This window comes from Coregonus clupeaformis, chromosome 9, assembly GCF_020615455.1.
Source record: "Coregonus clupeaformis isolate EN_2021a chromosome 9, ASM2061545v1, whole genome shotgun sequence".
Classification (NCBI taxonomy): domain Eukaryota; kingdom Metazoa; phylum Chordata; class Actinopteri; order Salmoniformes; family Salmonidae; genus Coregonus; species Coregonus clupeaformis.
In genome coordinates, this window is record NC_059200.1 from 9,313,927 (window position 1) to 9,334,792 (window position 20,866).

Below are 20,866 nucleotides of genomic sequence, written 5' to 3' on the forward strand. Positions count from 1 at the left end.
CCTTTGCTCAGGAGTCCAAATTTGAGATTTTTGGTTCCAACCGCTGTCTTTGTGAGACGTGGTGTGGGTGAACGGATGATCTCTGCATGTGTATTTCCCACCGTAAAGCATGGAGGAGGTGGTGTTATGGTGTGGGGGTGCTTTGCTGGTGACACTGTCTGTGATTTATTTAGAATTTAAGGCACACTTAACCAGCATGGCTACCACAGCATTCTGCAGCGATACGCCATTCCATCTGGTTTGGGCTTAGTAGGACAATCATTTGTTATTCAACAGGACAATGACCCAACACACCTCCAGGCTGTGTAAGGGCTATTTTACCAAGAAGGAGAGTGATGGAGTGCTGCATCAGATGACCTGGCCTCCACAATCACCCGACCTCAACAAAATTGAGATTGTTTGGGATGTCGGACCGCAGAGTGAAGGAAAAGCAGCCAACAAGTGTTCAGCATATGTGGGAACTCCTTCAGGACTGTTGGAAAAGCATTCCAGGTGAAGCTGCTTGAGAGAATGCCAAGAGTGTGTAAAGCTGTCATCAAGGCAAAGGGTGGCTATTTGAAGAATCTCAAATATATTTTGATTTGTTTAACACTTTTTTTGGTTACTACATGATTCCATGTGTTATTTCATAGTTTTGATGTATTCACTATTATTCTACAATGTAGAAAATAGTAAAAATAAAGAAAAACCCTTGAATGAGTAGGTGTTCTAAAACTTTTGACCGGTAGAGTACATGAATACATATTTTTTACCAAAGTTACCTAACATTATTTTTCATATACTACAATTTCTTGCACCTAGTAGAGCTCTTGTTATTCCCAGTTACAAATAAAACATATTTTTGTTCAGCAACCTCTGTTCAGTATGCCTTTGTCACAGCAGATGACAAACTGCTGTGAGCCTAACAAATAACACAGGACAACAATTACCGCAAGACAAGTGTGAGTTGGTCCACATTTTAATGGCTTTCATTTGAGTAGCCTGGTCTAAGAAACCAGTTGCAGACTTTTCTCAAAATATCACAATTGTTCAGTTCTAAGTTCCAGGCTGCCAATTTGATGAACTGCTACTCATATAATATTACTAAATCCATAAACACACTTCTAGTTGTACATATGCTCTTTGCCTTAATGTCTTAGTTGTATAGCAAAGGTGGGGGGGGGGAACCATAACTGTCTCATCAATAGAAAAAGATATCTGCAGTGGCACTACTTAAATAAAAACGTATTTACATTTAAAGCTACTAAAACTTAAAATTACAGGCACTGGAAGACTGTGCCATATGGCTTGCAAGTTAACTTCGTGTCGATTTTCAAGATTCACACATTTTAGTAGTTCCAGCCTGCAGGATACCCCACTAGGCTCTATTTCTGGAAGCATGATGATGTTTATGGTCCTATATTTCCCCTCACACACTCTTACAGACTAACTAGACCCTGTTTCTCTCCCATAGACAGGTATAAATAGAAAGGTCCAAGGCAGCGTTCTTTAATACAGGTCATAGTGGGATACTGGGTTTTATGAGTCCTCTTCTACAGGTCACTCGATTATGTGGATCATAAAAGTATCAAAATGGCTTCGTTTTAGGTCCTAACGCTCTTTTCTTTGACCTGTAAGGCCTTTGATACTCTTGATCACTCGAAGATTATTCAAAGGCCTTCATCAATTGGCCTGAACCAGGCTGCGTGTAGCTGGTAAAAACATTTTTTACATACAGAACGTAATGTATATTTACTGATTGTGTCAAATCGGATTTTCTGGACATAAACATTTTTTAAACTGTACCACAGGGATTGAATCTTGGTCCGTTTTTTTTCTTCACCATTTACATTAACAATATTTGTTTATCTGTAAAAAATAAAATAAAAGTATGCCGATGACCAGGCTTTTTCTGAACTAGTATGCATTCATTGCTTTACAGAAAATCTTTGTTGAACTGAAATTAGTGCTGAATGCAGAAATAAAAGTGTATGTTGTTTTCCAAAACACTTTAAAATGTATCTGATGATTCAGGCAATTTTACTTTGGATGGTGCCAACATTGATCATGTCCCCGCTTATAAATATCTTGTCATCTGGATAGATGAAAAGCTGTCTTTTAAAAAGCATATTGATGAGTTAGCGGAGAATAAAAATGGGCTTCTTCTATAGTAATAGATCATGCCTCTCGCTAAATAGCAGGATGCAGAACATTCAGTCGACGTTCCTATCGGTCCTAGACTATGGCAACATCATCTACAGCGCATTCGGAAAGAATTCAGACCCCTTCAATTTTTTTATTACGTTACAGCCTTATTCTAAAATGTATGAAATAAAATGTTTTCCTCAATCTAAACACAATACCCCATACTGACAAACTGAAAACAGGTTTTTAGAAATTTTAGCAATAAAAAACAGAAATACCTTATTTACATAAGTATTCAGACCCTTTGCTGAGACTCGAAATTGAGCTCAACTGCATCCAGTTTCCATTCACCATCCTTGAGATGTTTCTACAACTTGGAGTTCACCTGTGGTAAATTCAATTGATTGGACATGATTTGGAAAGGCACACACCTGTCTATATAAGCTCCCACAGTTGACAGTGCATGTCAGAGCAAAAACCAAGCCATGAGGTCAAAGGAATTGTCCGTAGAGCTCAGAGACAGGATTGTGTCGAGGCACAGATCTGGGGAAGGGTACCAAATTATTTATGCAGCACTGAAGGTCCCCAAGAACACAGTGGCATCATTCTTAAATGGAAGAAGTTTGGAACCACCAAGACACTTCCTAGAAAGGGCCTTGGTCAGGGAGGTGACCAAGAACCCGATGGTCACTCTGACAGAGCTCCAGTTCCTCTGTGGAGATGGGAGAACCTTCCAGAAGGACAACCATCTCTGCAGTACTCCACCAATCAGGCGTTATGGTAGAGTGGCCAGACGGAAGCCACTCCTCAGTAAAATGCATGACAGCCCGCTTGGAGTTTACCAAAAGACACCTAAAGGACTCAGACCAGTAGAAGCAAGATTCTCTGGTCTGATGAAACCAAGATTGAACTCTTTGGCCTGAATGCCATGCGTCACGTCGGAAGGAAGCCTGGCACCATCCCTACGGTGAAGCATGGTGGTGGCGGCATCATGCTGTGGGGATGTTTTTCAGCGGCAGGGAGAATAGTCAGGATCGAGGGAAATATGAACGGAGCAAAGTACAGAGAGATCCTTGATGAAAACCTGCTCCAGAGCACTCAGGACCTCAGACTGGGGCAACGGTTCACCTAACAGGACAACAACCCTAAGCACACAGCCAAGACAACGCAGGAGTGGCTTCGGGACAAGTCTCTGAATGTCCTTGAGTGGCCCAGCCAGGGCCCGGACTTGAACCCGATCAAACATCTCTGGAGAGACCTGAAAATAGCTGTGCAGCGACGCTCCCCATCCAACCTGACAGAGCTTGAGAGGATCTGCAGAGAAGAATGGGAGAAACAGGTGTGCCACGCTTGTAAGCGTCATATCCAAGAAGACTCGTGGCTGTAATCGCTGCTTCAACAAAGTACCGCGTAAAGGGTCTGAATACTTATGTAAATGTAATATTTCAGTTTTGTATTTATAATACATTTGCAAACATTTCAAAAAAACTGTTTCTGTTTTGTCATTATGGGGTATTGTGTGTAGATTGATGAGATTATTTATTTTTAATCCATTTTAGAATAAGGCTGTAACATAACAAAATGTGGAAAAAGTCAAGGGGTCTGAATACTTTCCGAATGCACTGTATATGAATGCAGCTGACATTACATTAAACCCATTAGATGCAGTTTATCATAGCGCACTACACTTTATTATGGGTGACAGGTTCAGTACACATCACTGCATTCTTTACCAGAAAATAGGCTGGCCCTCATTGAAGTCACGTAGGTCAATTCATTGCTTTCTTTTTATCTATAAAGCTCTCTTACAAAAATGTACACTAGTAACTAACATCATTAATGATGTGGTTAAAAACACCAACACAGAATCCAAGTCCAATGTGTGAACAGTCTCTTGGTTGTCCAACCTTCTAAGTTGAAAGGTGACATGGCCATTCAGATACTGTATGGTTCAGGTGGGAGAGGGAGTTTTGGTTGGGATGAGGTCCTGTGTCAGTCAGATTGAGGTTCAGTTCAGGTGAGGCAGTATGTCAGTCAGGACATCGATGAGGTTGTCCAGGCCCCACAGGTACCCGTCCTCTCGGTTGCCCTCTTCCCAGGGGGTGTGGTGGTCCAGGGTGAGAGGCGGCGGCAGGGGAACAGTCTTCCCAAAATCAATCATCCATACTCCAGTCTTCCCTGTACTGTCATGCACAAAAAGCAGGGAGCTGCCCACCACCTACAGAGAGAGACAGATGCTAGTGTGCACCTCTCCATACATAGACCAGCATCAAGACATGCAAAGCATCCATTATACTGCGAAAGCAGTGCAAAACAGCTTACCTCGTGTGTCCTGAAGAAGTCGGATGTCTCCAACACCTGTCGAAGCTCCTTCAGTCGTCTTAGATATCCCTTCTGAAAATGGAGACGAGAAATGTAATCCTGAGAGAGGAAGGGGGATGAAGGGGGTAAGATTAAGAGCGACACACACTCACCAGAATTAGGGCATTGCAGCCCACATAGTCCTGCAGTGCCTGCATCACCTCTTCTCTGCTCTTGGTCCTTTTGAAGTTTGTGTTGCACACACCATCAGCCTTCTACACAGGGATTTAACAATGTTGTAGACATATAATACACATCAAAAGTTTTAGAACACCTACTCATTCAAGGGTTTTTCTTTATTTTTTACTATTTTCTACATTGTAGAATAATAGTGAAGACAATACAACTATGAAATAACACATATGGAATCATGTAGTAACCCAAAAAAAATTAAACTAACCAAAATATATTTTATATTTGAGATTCTTCAAATAGCCACCCTTTGCCTTGATGACAGCTTTGCACACTCTTGGCATTCTCTCAACCTGTAACAGAACTTGGTCACATCTTGAGGTCACCAAGTCTCAAAATCTACAATTAGACACCATCTCCATGTCAATAGGCTATTTGGAAGGGTTGCCATAAAAAAGCCTTTATTAAGAGCAACCAACAAATGTAAAGACATGGAGTTTGCTAAAAAGCATTGGCACTTGGATTAGAACCAGGTGCTATGGTCAGATGATATGAAAATAGAGCTGTTTGGCCACGAACACCAGTGGTGGCTTTCACCGCGAAATAAGGATTCATAAGCAGAAATGAACCTCATACCTACTGTAAAATATAGTGGTGAATATTTGATGTTATGGGGCTGTTTTGCTTCAACTGATCTTGGAGCCCTTATTAAGGTCAACGGCATCATAAACTTTACCAAGTACCAGGACATTTTAGCCTAAAACCCGGTTGCCAATGCCAGGAGGCTGAAACGTAGCAGCAAGTCTATGACTCCAAGCACACATCAACATCTACAAAGAAATTGTTAATTTACCACAAAAATCAACATTTTGCAATGTCCATCTCAGTCTCCAGACTTGAACCCCATTTAAAACCTGTGGTTTGAATTGAAGAGGGCAGTCCATAAGGGCAGACCGAAGGATATCAAGGATCTGGAATGATTCTGTATGGAGGAATGGTCTAAGATCCATCCTAATGTGTTCTCCAATTTCATAAAACAATATAGAAAAAGGCTAAGTGCCATTATCCTCACAATGGGAGGGTGCACAAAGTATTGAAAACAGGGGTGCCAACATTTTTTACATCTGGAGATTTTTTTCTCCCAATTACTTGTTAAACAATATTTTTCTCTTAACAATTGTATTAGTACAAAAACATTTTTGGGGGAGCATACAATATAGCTCAGTATTTTTTACTCAACTTTATCAAGGGTGCCAATAATTTGAGGTAACCGTGCATGAGACATACATGCCCAAACAGGCACCTTTACATACAATTATTTTGGCAACATCCTCAGGGAATTACATTTAGGTCTGAAAGGCACTTGCCTATCGGGCAAGTCAGGAGTATTCTTTGGTTGTCCGAAGATTATGGCCACTTGCCCAAAAAATTGGAAATAGTTGTTTACACGCAGAAATGCCATAACTCTTCAGTCCCTTAAACAACAGGGAGGAGACAGAAAAATATATATTTTTGACTGACCTGCTAGCGACATTGGACACGCAACTTTTGCCAAGTGTGAGACGCTCCTATTCATTTCAATCAAACTTGGGCCCCAGTATAGGTCCTATGTTAGGCTATTGAAATTATTTGCAGTATGGTTGTTTTTTTATCCCCTGCCTAATGGGAAAATCCCAGAGCAGTCTGAAATGATCAGTCTTTCACTTAAACAAAACAATGGGGATGAACCAAAACTATCCGTTTTAAGCTAGGCCTAGTGGAATTCTTTGCAGTTTAGAGTTGTATTTATTTTTTATCAGCTGGGGCAACCTCAGAGCAGTTTTTGTTTTACCAGGTAAGCTGACTGAGAACACATTCTCATTTACAACAACGACCTGAGGAATAGATACAGGGGAGAGGAATGAGCCAATTGGAAGCTGGGGATGATTACGAGGCCATGATGGTATGAGGGCCAGATTGGGAATTTAGCCAGGACACCGGGGTCAACACCATGCGATCTTTAGTAACCACTGAGAGTCAGGACACCCATTTAACGTCCCATCTGAAAGACAGCACCCTATACAGGGCAATGTCCCGAATCAATGCCCTGGGGCATTTTTATATATTTTTTTAGACCAGAGGAAAGAGTGCCTCCTACTGGTCCTCCAACACCACTTCTAGCAGCATCTGGTCTCCCATCCAGGACCAACCCTGCTTAGCTTCAGAGGCAAGCCAGCAGTGGGATGCAGGGTGGTATGCTGCTCTCTCACTCTGACGCAAATGTTCAAGCATTGAAAGAAAGATTGTAGAAAACTAATGGTTGAGGCTATAGTATGAGGAAGCAATGAAAAAGTATGATGTAAGTTCTATTCAGATATTTCTAACGTCTGAAACCTTAACTCTTTAAAGAAAAACCTTAAATAAATCCTTGTCTGCTAAATGACTAAGATGTCATTTCTCTTCCAAAGTTCAACAACCTTGGCTCCAATCATACAGCACTTAAGCCATAGAAACACAATGGAGCAATACATCTAACCAACTTATCTCCCTGCATTTGTCTGTGTGCGTGTCCATGCCTTGATTCCCTCGATGCGGAAACCCAGAGTGGTGGTGGAGCTCAGGGTCTCTCTCCACTGCATGTATCTGGTCTTGAGTACTGCCTGTAGGGCTTGCTCCTCTGCAGTGGGGGCCTCTGGGTCCACGTCCACCATCTTCTCATACATGTCTTGACGAGGCTGGGGCCGCTCCCGAGCCTTCATCAGCTCCTCCTCCAGGTATGTCCTAACAGAGCAGACAACTCAATATTATATACACATACTCATCACAAGACAAGACAACACACCCAGAGTCGGTTTGCCTATTCCTGGACTCAAAAGAACACTTTAGCCCAGAGGTTGGTTTAATCTGGGTCAGGGTAAACCAGCTCCCAGTGTCTCTGAATCACACAGTCACACACACCGGGTGCCCATCTTGCAGTCCATGATGGCGGGGGAGTTGAAGTGAGTGAGCAGGTCGTCCATCATGTTGTAGTCCTGCTCGGCCCGCTGCACCACTCCGTGGTAGCATGGTACGAAGGGCCTCAGAGAGTCCTCCATCAGCCTCTGCAGGCACTGCTGCTCCCCCTCAGTGTAGCGCTTCAGCAGCATCCCATAGTCCCCTGCATGGAAGCTCCCTGGCCCGCCAGCCATGAGCAGGGGCAAGAGGGTGGAGAGGGAAGAGACTAGGAGTGTTATACTTTCAAAACACATTTGGTACTACACAGCCATCTTTTATTAGCAGTAAGAAAGACTAACTTCAAAACCATCAAGGCAGAAAAATACCAATGAAAGAAAGGCCGACAAAGAACCAACCTGCATGTCCAACCACTTGCACCCAGGGCTGTGGCTTCTTGGGGGGCACGGAGAGGGGAGACAAGGTCCCTGTGCTTATGGGTTTCTTCCATGTGATGCTCTGCATGGGGAGAGCAAGTAATCGTGCACATTACACCTCACAGCCCCATTCGTTAGCGTACAGTACAACACCTCTAGCTTACAGTCCCTCCTCTGTCTTTCCTACTCCCTTGTGACTCCACTGAGAGACACCGTCATGAGAACAACACAACCTCAGACTTCAGACCCAGTCACACAACTTTCTAACCTATGGCTGAGCGTCTCTATGGAAACAGCCATTGACCGACCACCAGACTGAGCCAAGACATGTAGGAGAGGTTGGGCTGGGATCTTATGCAACAGTAGCTATTAAAAATATTGCCTAGTCAGACCTTTATTACTGTTCCTGCTGGCCGATATGCATTATTAGGTAGGTCATGTTAAGCGTAGCACAGAGAATTTTAGATCAACCTTTACTTGCCGAAACTTCCTCAATTCCCAACTTGGAAGACAACACGTGTTCTAAACTTCCATGTCTAGTTTCAGTTTTTTGTAAGTTTTTTTTAGAAAATGCTCCGTTATTAAATTAAATAAATGTTCTGCTCCATGAAGTAATCCAACAAATTATTTAATAACGGAGCATTTTCTAAATTCAAAACGAACTAGACATGGAAGTTTAGAACACGTGTTGTCTTCCAAGTTGGGAATTAAGGAAGTATCGCCAAGTAAAGGTTGGTCGACAATTCTCTGTGCTACGCTTAACATTACCTACCTAATAACACCTATCAACCAGCTGGAACAGTAATGTCCTGACTACACAATATTTTTTAATAGTTAGTGCAACAGCTGCACACATTCAAACATTTACAGGCTGCTGGACTTGTTTTGATCAAAGCTGTAGTGAACTTGAGAAAACTATGGACCACACCCACACGTTAGAAACCACAGTGAGTATGCACAGTGGGTGTTGAGTTTGTTGTTCTGCTCTAGGTCTCTGTAGATTCACAATACTCTAAACGTGTCCCCCAATAGTATGTACAGATGAGGATATGCGTTTGTGTGGAAATACTTGCCCAATCTGTTCTCTATTAGTGTAGTGGCCTGCAGCTACACCTGAAACTACCCCTTACAAACCCCCAGGCAAGGAGAGTGTACACCTCAAGGAGTTGACCAAACCTTATTGTACTTCAATCCTTAGTTTACTAGAACTAGACTACTTTTTTTCTATACAAATAAAATGAGATTTCAAAGAATAATTGTCCCATCTTTCCCCAATCTCTAATATTATCCCTACACATCTATGCCCATCCTTTTTCTATCACCCATTCCCTCTCTCCTGCATGTTGTCAACTGTAGGATAATGGGCAGCCAACGCAGATAAAAACCATGAATTATGGATGCCAAGGGAGAGGCCTGCATAGTATCAGGGAATGAGAGGGTGGAAAACCTTAGCTCATGCAGACAATACTCAAACGGTCACTATATAACACTGTTGAGTGTTGGCTAGTAGACATGATGCAACACCCTGGTGCTGCATTCTGTAATCATCTCTGTATCAGTCTAATACTCTTTAAGGCCCTAAAAGGTTCTATAGCTACTAGCATAATAAAACTATACTATCCCCAGCTCAGCCTATACAGTGACAGGCTTTGAGCCTCTGTCTGTAGATACAGAGGGACGAGGAAAGGAAGCGAGAGAGGGCACATAGGAGACAGATCACAAGTGTTTCGAGTTTCTGTGCCAGTGTGGACTTCTTTTCCCCCAGAGGTTAGCTCCCAAACACACCCAGTATTAGTGCCTTCAAAGTAACAGAAAAGGCATAAGATTTACAGGCATGACAGATGGAGATTTACTGGGACTGGAGAAATCACAAGTTGCCCTCATTTCCAGCAGTTTAGACTAAACTAAGCAGAACTGTTGAGCCAAAGCCAGTTCTAAACAGATCATTTAATGACACCTGCATCTTCCTGAGCAGAATGTTACATTATTTCAGACTCATGCTGATCGGTCCCATCATATGGCAGCTGATAAGAGTATGAGATCATTACCATAATATTGGTTGGGCCCTCTCCTTCACAGGGGCGCACTCCCCAAATGTTACTGTCGTAGTAAATATTAAAATGTTATAGCTTGGTCTGACTAAAATCTTGTGCATGACCCATTTTAATGTTAGGAGCTTGTTTTCAATCAATGCTGTTCCTATGCAAGAACAATGGACAGAGCCAATATCTTCTCAAGGACAACACCCACGCCACAGGCCACAATCTGGTTGCTCCCCACGAGACTTTCCTTTGAGAACATACACACATTCACACACACATCTCCATGCATACGCACACTCATCCTCATGCCTCACGAGTTACGCACACACACAAACTGCACTTCTTTCTACTGGTCGAGTGCCTAGGGCAGAGGACTCTGCCGTGCACAAAATGGGACTTCTACTCTGGACAGAGCAGACCCGCCTCCTACGCCTCCGGAACCAATCAAGGGACTAGAAGAAGGACCCCTTCCTTTGTGTGGCATTGTATAAACGTCGTTGGTTCTGTACTTCCTCGCCTGTATGGTTTCACCAACAAAAATGGTAGCAGAGGATGGTTTTTAATTCGATCTAAAAGTTGGTGCGAGAGGAAAAGGCAAATCATCGATCTAAAAACAGACGGAAGAGTGACCTGAAAATCCTGGAGAAATCAACTATTCGTCTTGGCTCAGGAACCTGATCAGAGCGCGCTCTTCTAAAAAGGTATGCAGAGCCTGTTAAAACGAAATCTTGCATATTGTATTATAGACCAATACCAAATTATGATCAGTAGTACTGAGCGTGAGTATGAATACTTGTTAAATAATTTTCCATCCTAATGAATTAAGGCATACATGAGATATCTGGTACTGTGTTTTATACTAAGGAATTAAGGAATAAGGAATAAGGAATAAGGAATAAGAAAGATAAACGTATCCAGAATGTGTCGAACTACGTGATTGACGCATTGGTGGATAAGATTTGACCCACAACTAGATTCCTAAAGGGACCCAGTTTGAACTGAGACCTTTTGCATAAATCCTATTAGGGGAGGTCCTACCCTATAGGTTGCGAGGAGGTAGAAGTTTAACTGTGGCAGAGTTCTAGACATTAGGTGGGGGAGAATCACCGAAAATTGACCAGAGGTATTAAATTCCCGGGGATGCCAGTTATCTCTGTGATTTCACTTAAAACGTTCCATATAAATGGTTGTGTGAAAGGTACAATTAAGCTGAGATTAAGTCTTTCCTAGTGATTGAGTTGTCTAAAGAAAATCCTTTGATAGGGATCCAGTTGCTTCTGTGACTTCACATAAGTATAAGGTTGTGTGAAGGGTGGCAGTTGAACTGAGACTATGTTTTAGGACGCTCTGGTAACCTAAATTTTTTAAGGTATTGTATTCTAATTGGCAGTTTTGTTTTGCTGTGTTTATATTTTAACGTGTCTGTGTTTTTATGTATTATAACGTGTAATGGATGATGGGAAGTTATAGTGAGACTTATGAGACTGAACACCAATCTGTGGATCTGAGTGAATTTGACCTAGGGTTTCAGGAACCGGGGACTGGGGAGACTGATATTGAAGTTGTGCACGATTCTAGAACAAGCGTGAGATAACTAAAGCGTGGTGTGTGCTGTGTGTGGAAATTACTGCATTGGTATAATGTGACTAGAATTCTGATTTTATGATAATGATTGCATTACACATAATATAAAAACAATCAGCCTCTTTATATACGAGGGTGTCGTACATGAGATAAGTCTGTAATTGATACCGATAATACATCCTTGGAAATAAAACACCAGGGACGGGAATAAGTGTATAAAGATAGAGAAAGCAAGATGGCAGGACCAAACATAGCTAAACCCAAATTTAATGAATACCTACAACAACGAATGACAGAGAGAGTAGGGGGAAAAGAAAAGTATAAGAAAGTTAAGAAAGTGTGGGAGGAGAGGAATGTAAAACTTTATCTTCTGATAAAGTTTTCCCTATTTTGCCAATTGCAGCATTTAAGCTTTTTGTCACGTCTCTTGTGAGACGTGAAGAGGGGGAATGTAAAACTTTATCTTCTGATAAAGTTTTCCCTATTTTGCCAATTACACTGTTAGCTTGTGTCACGTCTCAAGTTTTCCTTCTTTACTGTTACTTGGTCACGTCTCTGGGGAGACGTGAAGAGGGGGATTTGTCGTAGTAAATATTAAAATGTTATAGCTTGGTCTGACTAAAATCTTGTGCATGACCCATTTTAATGTTAGGAGCTTGTTTTCAATCAATGCTGTTCCTATGCAAGAACAATGGACAGAGCCAATATCTTCTCAAGGACAACACCCACGCCACAGGCCACAATCTGGTTGCTCCCCACGAGACTTTCCTTTGAGAACATACACACATTCACACACACATCTCCATGCATACGCACACTCATCCTCATGCCTCACGAGTTACGCACACACACAAACTGCACTTCTTTCTACTGGTCGGGTGCCTAGGGCAGAGGACTCTGCCGTGCACAAAATGGGGCTTCTACTCTGGACAGAGCAGACCCGCCTCCTACGCCTCCGGAACCAATCAAGGGACTAGAAGAAGGACCCCTTCCTTTGTGTGGCATTGTATAAACGTCGTTGGTTCTGTACTTCCTCGCCTGTATGGTTTCACCAACATTACCCTGCACACACTCACCCGGGGGACCTCATCAGGAAAGCCGCGGTCGTCCTCATATTCTTCAAAAGACGAGACGGGTGACAACCCAGACGATGAGGCGTTTGACAGCTTTCTGAGTATTAGTGATGCGGGGGAGCCCCCGAACCCACTGTCCGAGCAAATCGAATCCTCTTCGGGATGAGAGCCAACGGAGATCCCGCTAACCCTGATGGACTCAAATTCAATTCGGCATGGGCTCGCATTACATTTGACCACCAGTTGTGGATCGTTTTCGTGTGCGTTTTCGCAATGTGAGAGGAAATCAGCAGCATGTTTTGTAGAGTCTGCCGACCATACTCGATCCCCGGATGCGTTTGGGGAACTGTGCTTCATATCACCCATGCTCATCGGGGTATGAGCTGTGGTCACTGCGTTTTATTCATCCTCATCGGAAATTTAGCGGTGAATGAGTGCAGCCTCACCTGATTTCGCTGCTGCGGAACGAATAATCCAAACGAAAAGAGAGAGCCACCGTGCATTTTATCTCCGAATGAAGGGAAACAATAACCTGGCTGATCTCAGCAACTCGATGCCCCTTTGAACCATCCAAAACAGTTTAACTACCCAAACAGGCCTATTGTTACATTACCTTTTGCACGGGAAATAACGCAGATATTGCTATGTCTCGGAGATGTTTTAATTAGCAACATTCAAATTTTTATAACCACGACCAAACGTTTCCAACCAGATGCTGGCAATAATTCTTCGTCACCACGCAGGGGTGCTAGAACAGCATTTGTTATTCTTTAGCCACTCCCTGTTGACCCAGTTAACCCCACCCATAAACTACTGCGTTGTCCATGTTAATCAGCGATTAGTGGCTGTCTTGCCATGGGGCTGTAGCTCAGTTTATGATAACGAACTAGTCTTGCCTTTATTTTCTGGAGATTTGCCATTTTAGTTTAAAATGCTTATAATGTATTTAGCACGTGCTACACAACCAGAGCACTTTGCATTCATAACTAAAACCCATTGAATGAGAGTACATTCAATGTTTAAATGTGTAAAGTTGTGAATGATCCTCTAAGAAACAACTTCTGATAGATGGTGATTTAGTTAAGTGGAAAGCATCTGACATTTTATTAGCAGCAGAGGTCAAATCTAAAAACGAAAACTCCCTTCCCAAAAACAGCACAAAAGGCCTGTCAACTTCATCCAATATTCTCATCCTCCTACAGTAGTAGATGGAAGCAGCTTATCCAGCTGCTCACCCAGGAATGGAAGGGTCCAGGCCTGGAAGGTTCGCTGTTAATTAATGACACCCAGCCAGCTGTAGTGGCAGCTGCCCCTTGAGTAAATCCCTAAGGAGGAACCTTCAGCCCATCCAAGCAACAATAACTGTACTGCAGAGAAAGAGGATATTGCACTTAGTTCACTCACATGACACACTACTAAGAGGCAAAGCTGCTGCAGTGATGATGAATAGAGGAGATACATCCAGTAAAAATAAAATAAAACATCACAACAAGCTTTGCGTTCATCAATCACTCGTTTTATAAAAAGGGAAATGGGGTATTACTGTCACAACAGTATAAAATCAGTCACTCCTCAGTTCAAGTTCAACAAACTAACAGTGGCTTAACAGCCTTCACAGTGGTATCTTTATCCACAGATCAGGCACGGTCTCCCAGAGGACGACAGAATAAGCTGTGTGTGCATCCGCGTTTGCACTTGCATAAGCCTATTGGTTGATAATGTCTGCTTGTGTGCAAAAATATCATAGTGTAGTGCAGTGGTCTTGTTAAGTCACAGTGTCGACACAGATAGTAGTCCTTGGTCTCAGTTTGCAGCACATTGAACACGTCTGAACTTATTGTCCAGCCTAGGATTGGGAGTGTGCAGAATTGATGGCTTTAGTGTCCCGTGTCCAGGTCCCTCATGTAGTCCTGTAGGGCCTGCAACCGGGCATCAATCTCAGACAGGTCAGCCCCATCTATGGAGCCCTCTGGGTAAAGGACAAGCAGTACACAGCCAATGTTAAATCATTGGTTTCAGCATGGGTCTCACACAGAATGTTACCAGGGCTCATATTAAAATTACATTAACTTCTTTAGCTAAGTGACTCTGATTACACTTTAGATTGGAGAGAAGGGCATGGACTGGTTACCTTTGTCTGATCGTATCCTGCGTGTGGGAGTGCTGCAATGGGGATTCCTGGTCAAATTTCCTCCTCTGGGCTACAAAAAGAAATCACTGTCACTCGTCACTCAACACTAACATGTCAAGTCAAGGTCTATCACCAGCTGTAAAAAGAACACACCGCACTCACCATGGTTGGACCATTGTAGGTCTGCTTCCTTCCTCTGAAACACAAAATGAAGACCTGTCTGAAACACGCAGTAAAGCAACATAACATCTCCCACTTTCTCAAACAAACCCAGTTTGAACTGTAATACCATATGATATAGATGCAAGTTATAGAATAACTTACCTGATTGTCAACTCATCCAACTCCACCAATGAATTCTCAGAGGACTGTCTGCTCCTCCTACTCTCTATTGATAAGCTCCTCCCTCTGCTCCCACTGCCTGCCCTGGTTAGCTGGGGATAAGCCTCCCTGGACCGAGATCGGCCCCTCTCCAGAACAGGCGATGCTAACATGTCCCTCCGGACCTTCCTCTGGCTGAAGGAGAGAGAGAACACAGGAGGACAAGTTAAGTCGTGATTTCAGTCAAAGTATCACTCAGTATTGGTTTTCGTATTAGCATTAAACTAAAATGGGTGCCATTTGAAATCCTTGACTGTATTTCAGCACATGAAAATCACTATAAAAGTGTTTCACATGCATGAAACACTGGTATAATTGGCACAAGCTTGCACTGCAGATAGTTATGACAGTTAAATGGATAGAGGGAGACAACTGACATTTTGAGCTCCCCCTCTCTCAGTCGGCGCTGTCTGTCCTGGATATATGCAGTGGGGTCAAAGCGTGGTGCTCGCAAACCTGTAAATAGGAACGACAGGGAGCTCATAGTTAAGAAACCAAGCAGATAATCAAGCCCTGATAGCTTTACTCAGACTTGGTGGTACATCAACTTTGATTGAATCCTTTTCATTACCAAACGTACACTAAGTCAAAAACAATGCAATGCAATGAAGCTGAATTACCTTTCAACTCCAAAGTCTAATAAAGAGAGAAAAAACATGATACCTGTGGGAGAAGGTGAGGGTCTGGAGACGTGCGAGCGGGGCCCTGAGGAGTCTGCCCTACGGCCTTCTGACCTTCGACCCCTCTCTTCTGTCCTCTCCCTGGACCCTGAGCGAGCCCTGACCACAACACGTCCCAAACTGTGCTCCCGGGACAGTGAGCGCCTGATCTCTCCATCACCCCGTGAGGCACTGCGCCCAGAGAGGGCAGGGGTCAACCTACTAAAGACAGACACACATAGTATACAACATTAGCCACAGGCAGAGTATCATAAGGAGTGTGTGAGTCAGTAAGTAAGTAGGAAAGTGAGTGAACGTGAAAGAGAGACAAAAGAAAAAGGAAAGACATACATGCTTAGATTGACTAACCCTCGCCTAAGCAACGCCAGCTCATTGGTCAAACTCTTAACGCGAATCCGGAGAGCTCTCTCCGATGCTCTTAGCTCCTCCAACTAGGAGACAGGAAACGTCTGAATTACCACCTTAACAGAGGAATCAGCTCCAAGCAATCTTACTTATAATGGCACACAAATTAGTACTTCACACAAGGCCTTGTTATGGTATGCAGGAATCTGTTACTTGCTACATTATTTCCATCAACACAAAGCCAGTCATGCTGAATTATTCAAAGTTATAAAAGTTACAGACTACATGCTTAATTGAAATAGGATGCATGCAAGGACCAACCTGCTCCAGTAGGAGGCGCTGCTCCTGGCCCCTCTTGGTGGCTGAGCGCTGACTCTTGGCCCTCTCTCTGAGGAGCTGGTCCTCTAAACTCCTGACCACCTCTCTGAGCCCCCGAGCCCCTCCTCCAGGGGTGGAACCAGCCCCCACTATCTGCAGACGCTCCAGAGCCTTGGTCAGGGCCTCCTTCTCTTCTCTCACCAAGGCAAGTCTGACAACAGACAGAGAACAGTCAGGGCCCTTAACCTCTGGCCTGAGTGAGGCCAAGAGTCTAGAGAACAACAGTGTAATAGATAATAACTTACTCTGCCCGTAGCCGGCGTATCTCTGGCTCTGCTGGTTTGTGACCTGCATGGTTAGCAAGGGCGTTTAGCTCAGTCTTCAGAGCTCTGATCTCCTTCTGCAGGGCGGCAGGATCAGGCTTGCCATGGTACGGCAGAGGCAGGGGGTAGTGGATCCTATAGGGAACAATGATGTATACAAACCCTGGATTGCTGATGCTATGTATTGGCCAATGAGAGGCTTTGAAGCCACAGGTCGGTCATATTGGCACTCCCAGAAGGAGCATTCCTCCACAGGAATGAATGGAATTCTACAGTATTTCAATAAAATGTTTCAAGGACAAAATTACATGTATTTAAGTATTTTACTTTTTTTAAATTATACTTTAAGGATTTAAAAAATATATATATATTTTTTAAATTGTTTAGCTCACATAATATAATTTTAAAGCATGCATTAAGGTGTCTGTAATAGAATAAACATGGCAAAAAAAAATGTAAACATTAATAATTATTTTTTTTACAATGGTGGGGGAGACCCTGCGCCCCCTATCAGCCATCTAGTACAGTGGCTCCAAACCGGGAGGAACCACTGAAAGTTGGAATAGTAGAATGCACAAGGTGCAATTTCGATATTAGGCAGTGCATCATCAGTTTTCCTCTTGTCATGTCAGTCATTGCATACCTTAGAGAGCCATTTATAACTTGTCAGAAATGTCCAGATCAATTAGCCCGTCAGCTAATGTTTTTTAGCCCATATATTTTGCAGTCAAATATCAAATGAATACACATTAGACATGGCAAAATGTATAGAATTGCAAGAAAATGTACTTCAAAACCACATAATTTCCTCTGCACCCCATGACAAAATGTGTAGAATTGCAGGAAATAAGCTTTAAACCTGCAAAATGTTCTCTCCGCCAACAAGAGGGCTGTGAACAGTGTGTCATGAACAGTTCTTGTGGATGGTGTATCACCCAGTCACTACAAAGATACAGACGTCCTTCCTAACTCATTTGCCAGAGAGGAAGGAAACCGCTCAGGGATTTCCCCATGAGGCCGCTGGTGACTTTAAAACAGTTACAGAGTTTAATGGCTGTGATAGGAGAAAACTGAGGATGGATTAACAACATTGTAGTTACTCCACAATACTAACCTAAATGACAGAGTGAAAAGAAGGAAGCCTGTACAGAATACAAATATTCCAAAACATGCATCCTGTTTGCAATAAGGCACTAAAGTAAAACTGAAAAAAATGTGGCAAAGAAATTAACTTTATGTTCTGAATACAAAGTGTTATGTTTGGAGCAAATCCAACACAACACATCACTGAGTACCACTCTCATCCACTATTTTCAAGCATGGTGGTGGCTGCATCATGTTATGGGTATGCTTGTCATCGGTAAGGACTAGGGAGTCTTTTTGGATAAAAATAAAAGGAATAGAGTTAAGCACAGGCAAAATCCTAGAGGAAAACATGGTTCAGTCTGCTTTCCAACAGACACTGGGAGACATTTAATCTTTAAGCAGGACAATGACCTAAAACACAAGGCCAAATATACACTGGAGTTGCTTACCAAGACGAAATTGAATGTTCCTGAGTGGCCTAGTTACAGTTTTGACATAAATTAGGCTTGGAAATCGATGGCAAGACTTGAAAATGGCTGTCAAGCAATGATTAACAAACAACTTGACAGAGCTTGCAAATATTGTACAATCCAGGTGTGCAAAGCTCTTAGAGACTTACCCAGAAAAACTCACAGCTTAAATCGCTGCCAATGGTGATTCTAAAATGCATTGGGGTGTGAATACTTATGTAAATGACATATTTCTGTATTTCATTTTCAATAAATGTACTAACATTTCTAAAAACATGTTTTCACTTTCTCATTATGGAGTATTGTGTGTAGATGGGTGAGATAAAACATGTTTTAATCAATTTAAAATTCAGGTTGTAACAACAAAATGTGGAATAATTCAAGGGGTATGAATACTTTCTCAAGGCACTATATAAATAATTGATAGGGAAAGGTTAACTTGGCAATTTCGCAGTTGTAAGATTCATGCAGAGTTTGATAGTGAAGCTTAAGGTAGTGATATCGCTAAAAGAGAGACAAACCTGTCAAATTCTACGGTGTAGATAAGGATGAGGTATCTTTTGGCACTGAGGTTAGGAGATTGCTGTTGAGCACGCGGACGACCAACAACCCCAGCTTTCCGGTTCCGCAGGAGCTCCAGGTCAGCATAGGTCAAGAGGTCAAGGGTAACAGACTCACTAGTCTGAAGAAAAAGCATGCATCATAATCAGAACACTTTTAAATCATACATGTTTTAGCTTCCTTTAATGCTTCACAGACTCACCTTACTAACAGCAGATTCCAACATGCTGCAGAAGATGGGAAATTGCTTGAAGTTGCCTGTTTTGCGAGTGAGGTCTTCGATGTCTGGGACACAATGAAAACATGATAAGACCATAAATAGTCATGTCTATAATGTCCATATAAATTAATTGTAATTTAACGCTTCACTTACAGGCTGGGTCAAACTCTCCCCTCCACTGGTCAGCTGTCATTGCATCAGATATCTCGACTATTAGCAATCCTTCTTCTAGCTCTATCTTCACAGCAAACTCCACTCCTCGGAAAGTAATGTCCTCATGCACCACTGAGCCCACCTCCATCTCCCTGCCTTGTCTTTTGTCGCAACGTCTACACAGACCTACAAGACCGAGACAGGCCAGCAATCACAGCATCTCACACATGCCCACTACAGGGCATCAATGTTGACAAACTAAATGTAGACCTAGTATTGCGTAACTAGCCGATAAAAATTTGATTAAGAATCTTTACTGGAACGTAATATAGCTAACGTTAGTTTAGCTGGAGACCTTAACTAGCCAACAACATCTGATCTGGTTAGCTAGCTACACCAGCTAGCGAGCAGGCTTGCAAATAAACTGATGTTTTCTGCTAACTATCATACTGCATGATAGTTTAATTCCACTGCTAGCTAGCAAGTAAGTATCCAAACTAGCGGGCAAGTTGGCTTGCACGGTTTGTGTTGGTAATAGCTAAATTAGCTAGCTAGCTAACGTTAGCCAGCTTGCTAGCTTCCATCTGCTAGGTTAGCTACATACCCGTGGTGATGTGCTCGAACAAAGACTCCAAATTGCTACACCTTGGAGAGCATTGTTTTCTTCAAATAAAATAAAAAATATCGAATGAAGTCAGATAGTGTCTTTGGCATGACAGAGTAGTACACACCTCTTTGATACCTGACAGTTTGGAAGCCGCCGCCACTGTTGAATGTAGCGGTTCAATAACCGGGAATGTATAACTACCACCCCCTACACAATGTCAAGTAAATCTATTGGTCGAAAATACGATATAAGGAAATCTGATTGGGTGGAGCTACCGTCAATCATAAGTAAACGCTTTGACGATTTCGCCAGTGCTCAGCATCAGCTCTGAGGCCCTCTAGTGAAAGTGATGCTGAGCCCTGGCTGAGCCCCATGATAAACAACACGGCTTTGTAGATATAAATCCTCAACGAGCTAAATACTGTAGTAGCTGTTCAACCAAAACAGAAAACAGTAAGCTGGCGGGCACTTGGTCAGTAGGAATTATTTCATTGCAACACACACACGCAGACAAGCACACACACACACCCTGCCCCTGTTCCCTAGGGACTTGTACACAATGGCCCTGGCCCCCCTTCACCCCTGGTGGATCCGCAAAGTGTCTGAGCTGGTGTATGTTCTGGTGTATGTTCCTGGATTTAGTGTGTTTGTGTGAGCAAGGAGGAGGAGGAGGTTGGACTGGTGCTAAATATTGATAAATGCTATGAGAGAGGTACACACACGCCATACTGGAACAATGTGACATGTTGGAGCTGCCATAAACAGACACACACACACACACACACACACACACACACACACACACACGTGTGTGTCTGTCTGTCTTCTGTAGTCTCAAAACTCCTGCCTCTCTAATACTGTGATACAAGCACAAAACTAGAACAAGTCCTTCAGAGTAGGCCTGTATTTGGATCACCAGGCAGGCACT

The 20,866-nt window shown here is 42.8% G+C and overlaps 2 protein-coding genes across 6 annotated transcripts; both read right to left on the bottom strand.

Moving 5' to 3' along the window:
* Positions 1-3,694: 3,694 nt before the first annotated feature.
* LOC121573702 (inositol-trisphosphate 3-kinase C-like) lies at positions 3,695-13,408 on the bottom strand. 3 transcript variants are annotated; one of them, XM_041885872.1, is made up of 7 exons: positions 13,277-13,408; positions 7,947-8,046; positions 7,555-7,768; positions 7,173-7,377; positions 4,599-4,700; positions 4,447-4,518; positions 3,695-4,342 (listed from the first exon to the last, which is right to left on the bottom strand). In XM_041885872.1, the coding sequence occupies exons 3-7, from the start codon at positions 7,740-7,742 to the stop codon at positions 4,133-4,135; spliced, it is 777 nt and encodes a 258-aa protein (XP_041741806.1). In that variant the 5' UTR covers positions 7,743-7,768; positions 7,947-8,046; positions 13,277-13,408; the 3' UTR covers positions 3,695-4,132. The 3 variants fall into 3 exon arrangements, with proteins under 3 accessions (XP_041741806.1, XP_041741805.1, XP_041741804.1); XM_041885871.1 differs by having other exon boundaries at positions 13,110-13,408; XM_041885870.1 differs by having other exon boundaries at positions 12,667-13,408.
* Positions 13,409-13,738: 330 nt separating this feature from the next.
* On the bottom strand, positions 13,739-20,136 carry ccdc61 (coiled-coil domain containing 61). Of its 3 annotated transcripts, none has more exons than XM_041885876.1 (13): positions 20,063-20,136; positions 19,332-19,517; positions 19,161-19,243; positions 18,919-19,079; positions 16,824-16,976; positions 16,522-16,729; positions 16,186-16,286; positions 15,839-16,056; positions 15,553-15,631; positions 15,119-15,310; positions 14,957-14,990; positions 14,795-14,864; positions 13,739-14,632 (listed from the first exon to the last, which is right to left on the bottom strand). In XM_041885876.1, the coding sequence occupies exons 2-13, from the start codon at positions 19,477-19,479 to the stop codon at positions 14,541-14,543; spliced, it is 1,539 nt and encodes a 512-aa protein (XP_041741810.1). In that variant the 5' UTR covers positions 19,480-19,517; positions 20,063-20,136; the 3' UTR covers positions 13,739-14,540. The 3 variants fall into 3 exon arrangements, with proteins under 3 accessions (XP_041741810.1, XP_041741809.1, XP_041741811.1); XM_041885875.1 differs by having other exon boundaries at positions 19,936-20,127; XM_041885877.2 differs by having other exon boundaries at positions 16,204-16,286; positions 19,332-20,127.
* Between the last annotated feature and the right edge of the window lie 730 nt (positions 20,137-20,866).

What these genes read in the sequence shown, in the direction of transcription:
- ccdc61 (XM_041885876.1), bottom strand. Translation starts at nt 19,479, where the DNA reads ATGGAGGTGGGCTCAGTGGTGCATGAGGACATTACTTTCCGAGGAGTG. An exon ending in GGGAGAGTTTGACCCAGCCT is followed by an intron (nt 19,244 to 19,331) that starts GTAAGTGAAGCG and finishes ATTGTGTCCCAG; the next exon opens with ACATCGAAGACCTCACTCGC. An exon ending in TTGGATGAGTTGACAATCAG is followed by an intron (nt 14,991 to 15,118) that starts GTAAGTTATTCT and finishes TTTGTGTTTCAG; the next exon opens with AGGAAGGAAGCAGACCTACA.
- LOC121573702 (XM_041885870.1), bottom strand. Translation starts at nt 13,035, where the DNA reads ATGAGCATGGGTGATATGAAGCACAGTTCCCCAAACGCATCCGGGGAT. An exon ending in GACTGCAAGATGGGCACCCG is followed by an intron (nt 7,378 to 7,554) that starts GTGTGTGTGACT and finishes CTGCTCTGTTAG; the next exon opens with GACATACCTGGAGGAGGAGC. An exon ending in GCTGCAATGCCCTAATTCTG is followed by an intron (nt 4,519 to 4,598) that starts GTGAGTGTGTGT and finishes CTCCATTTTCAG; the next exon opens with AAGGGATATCTAAGACGACT.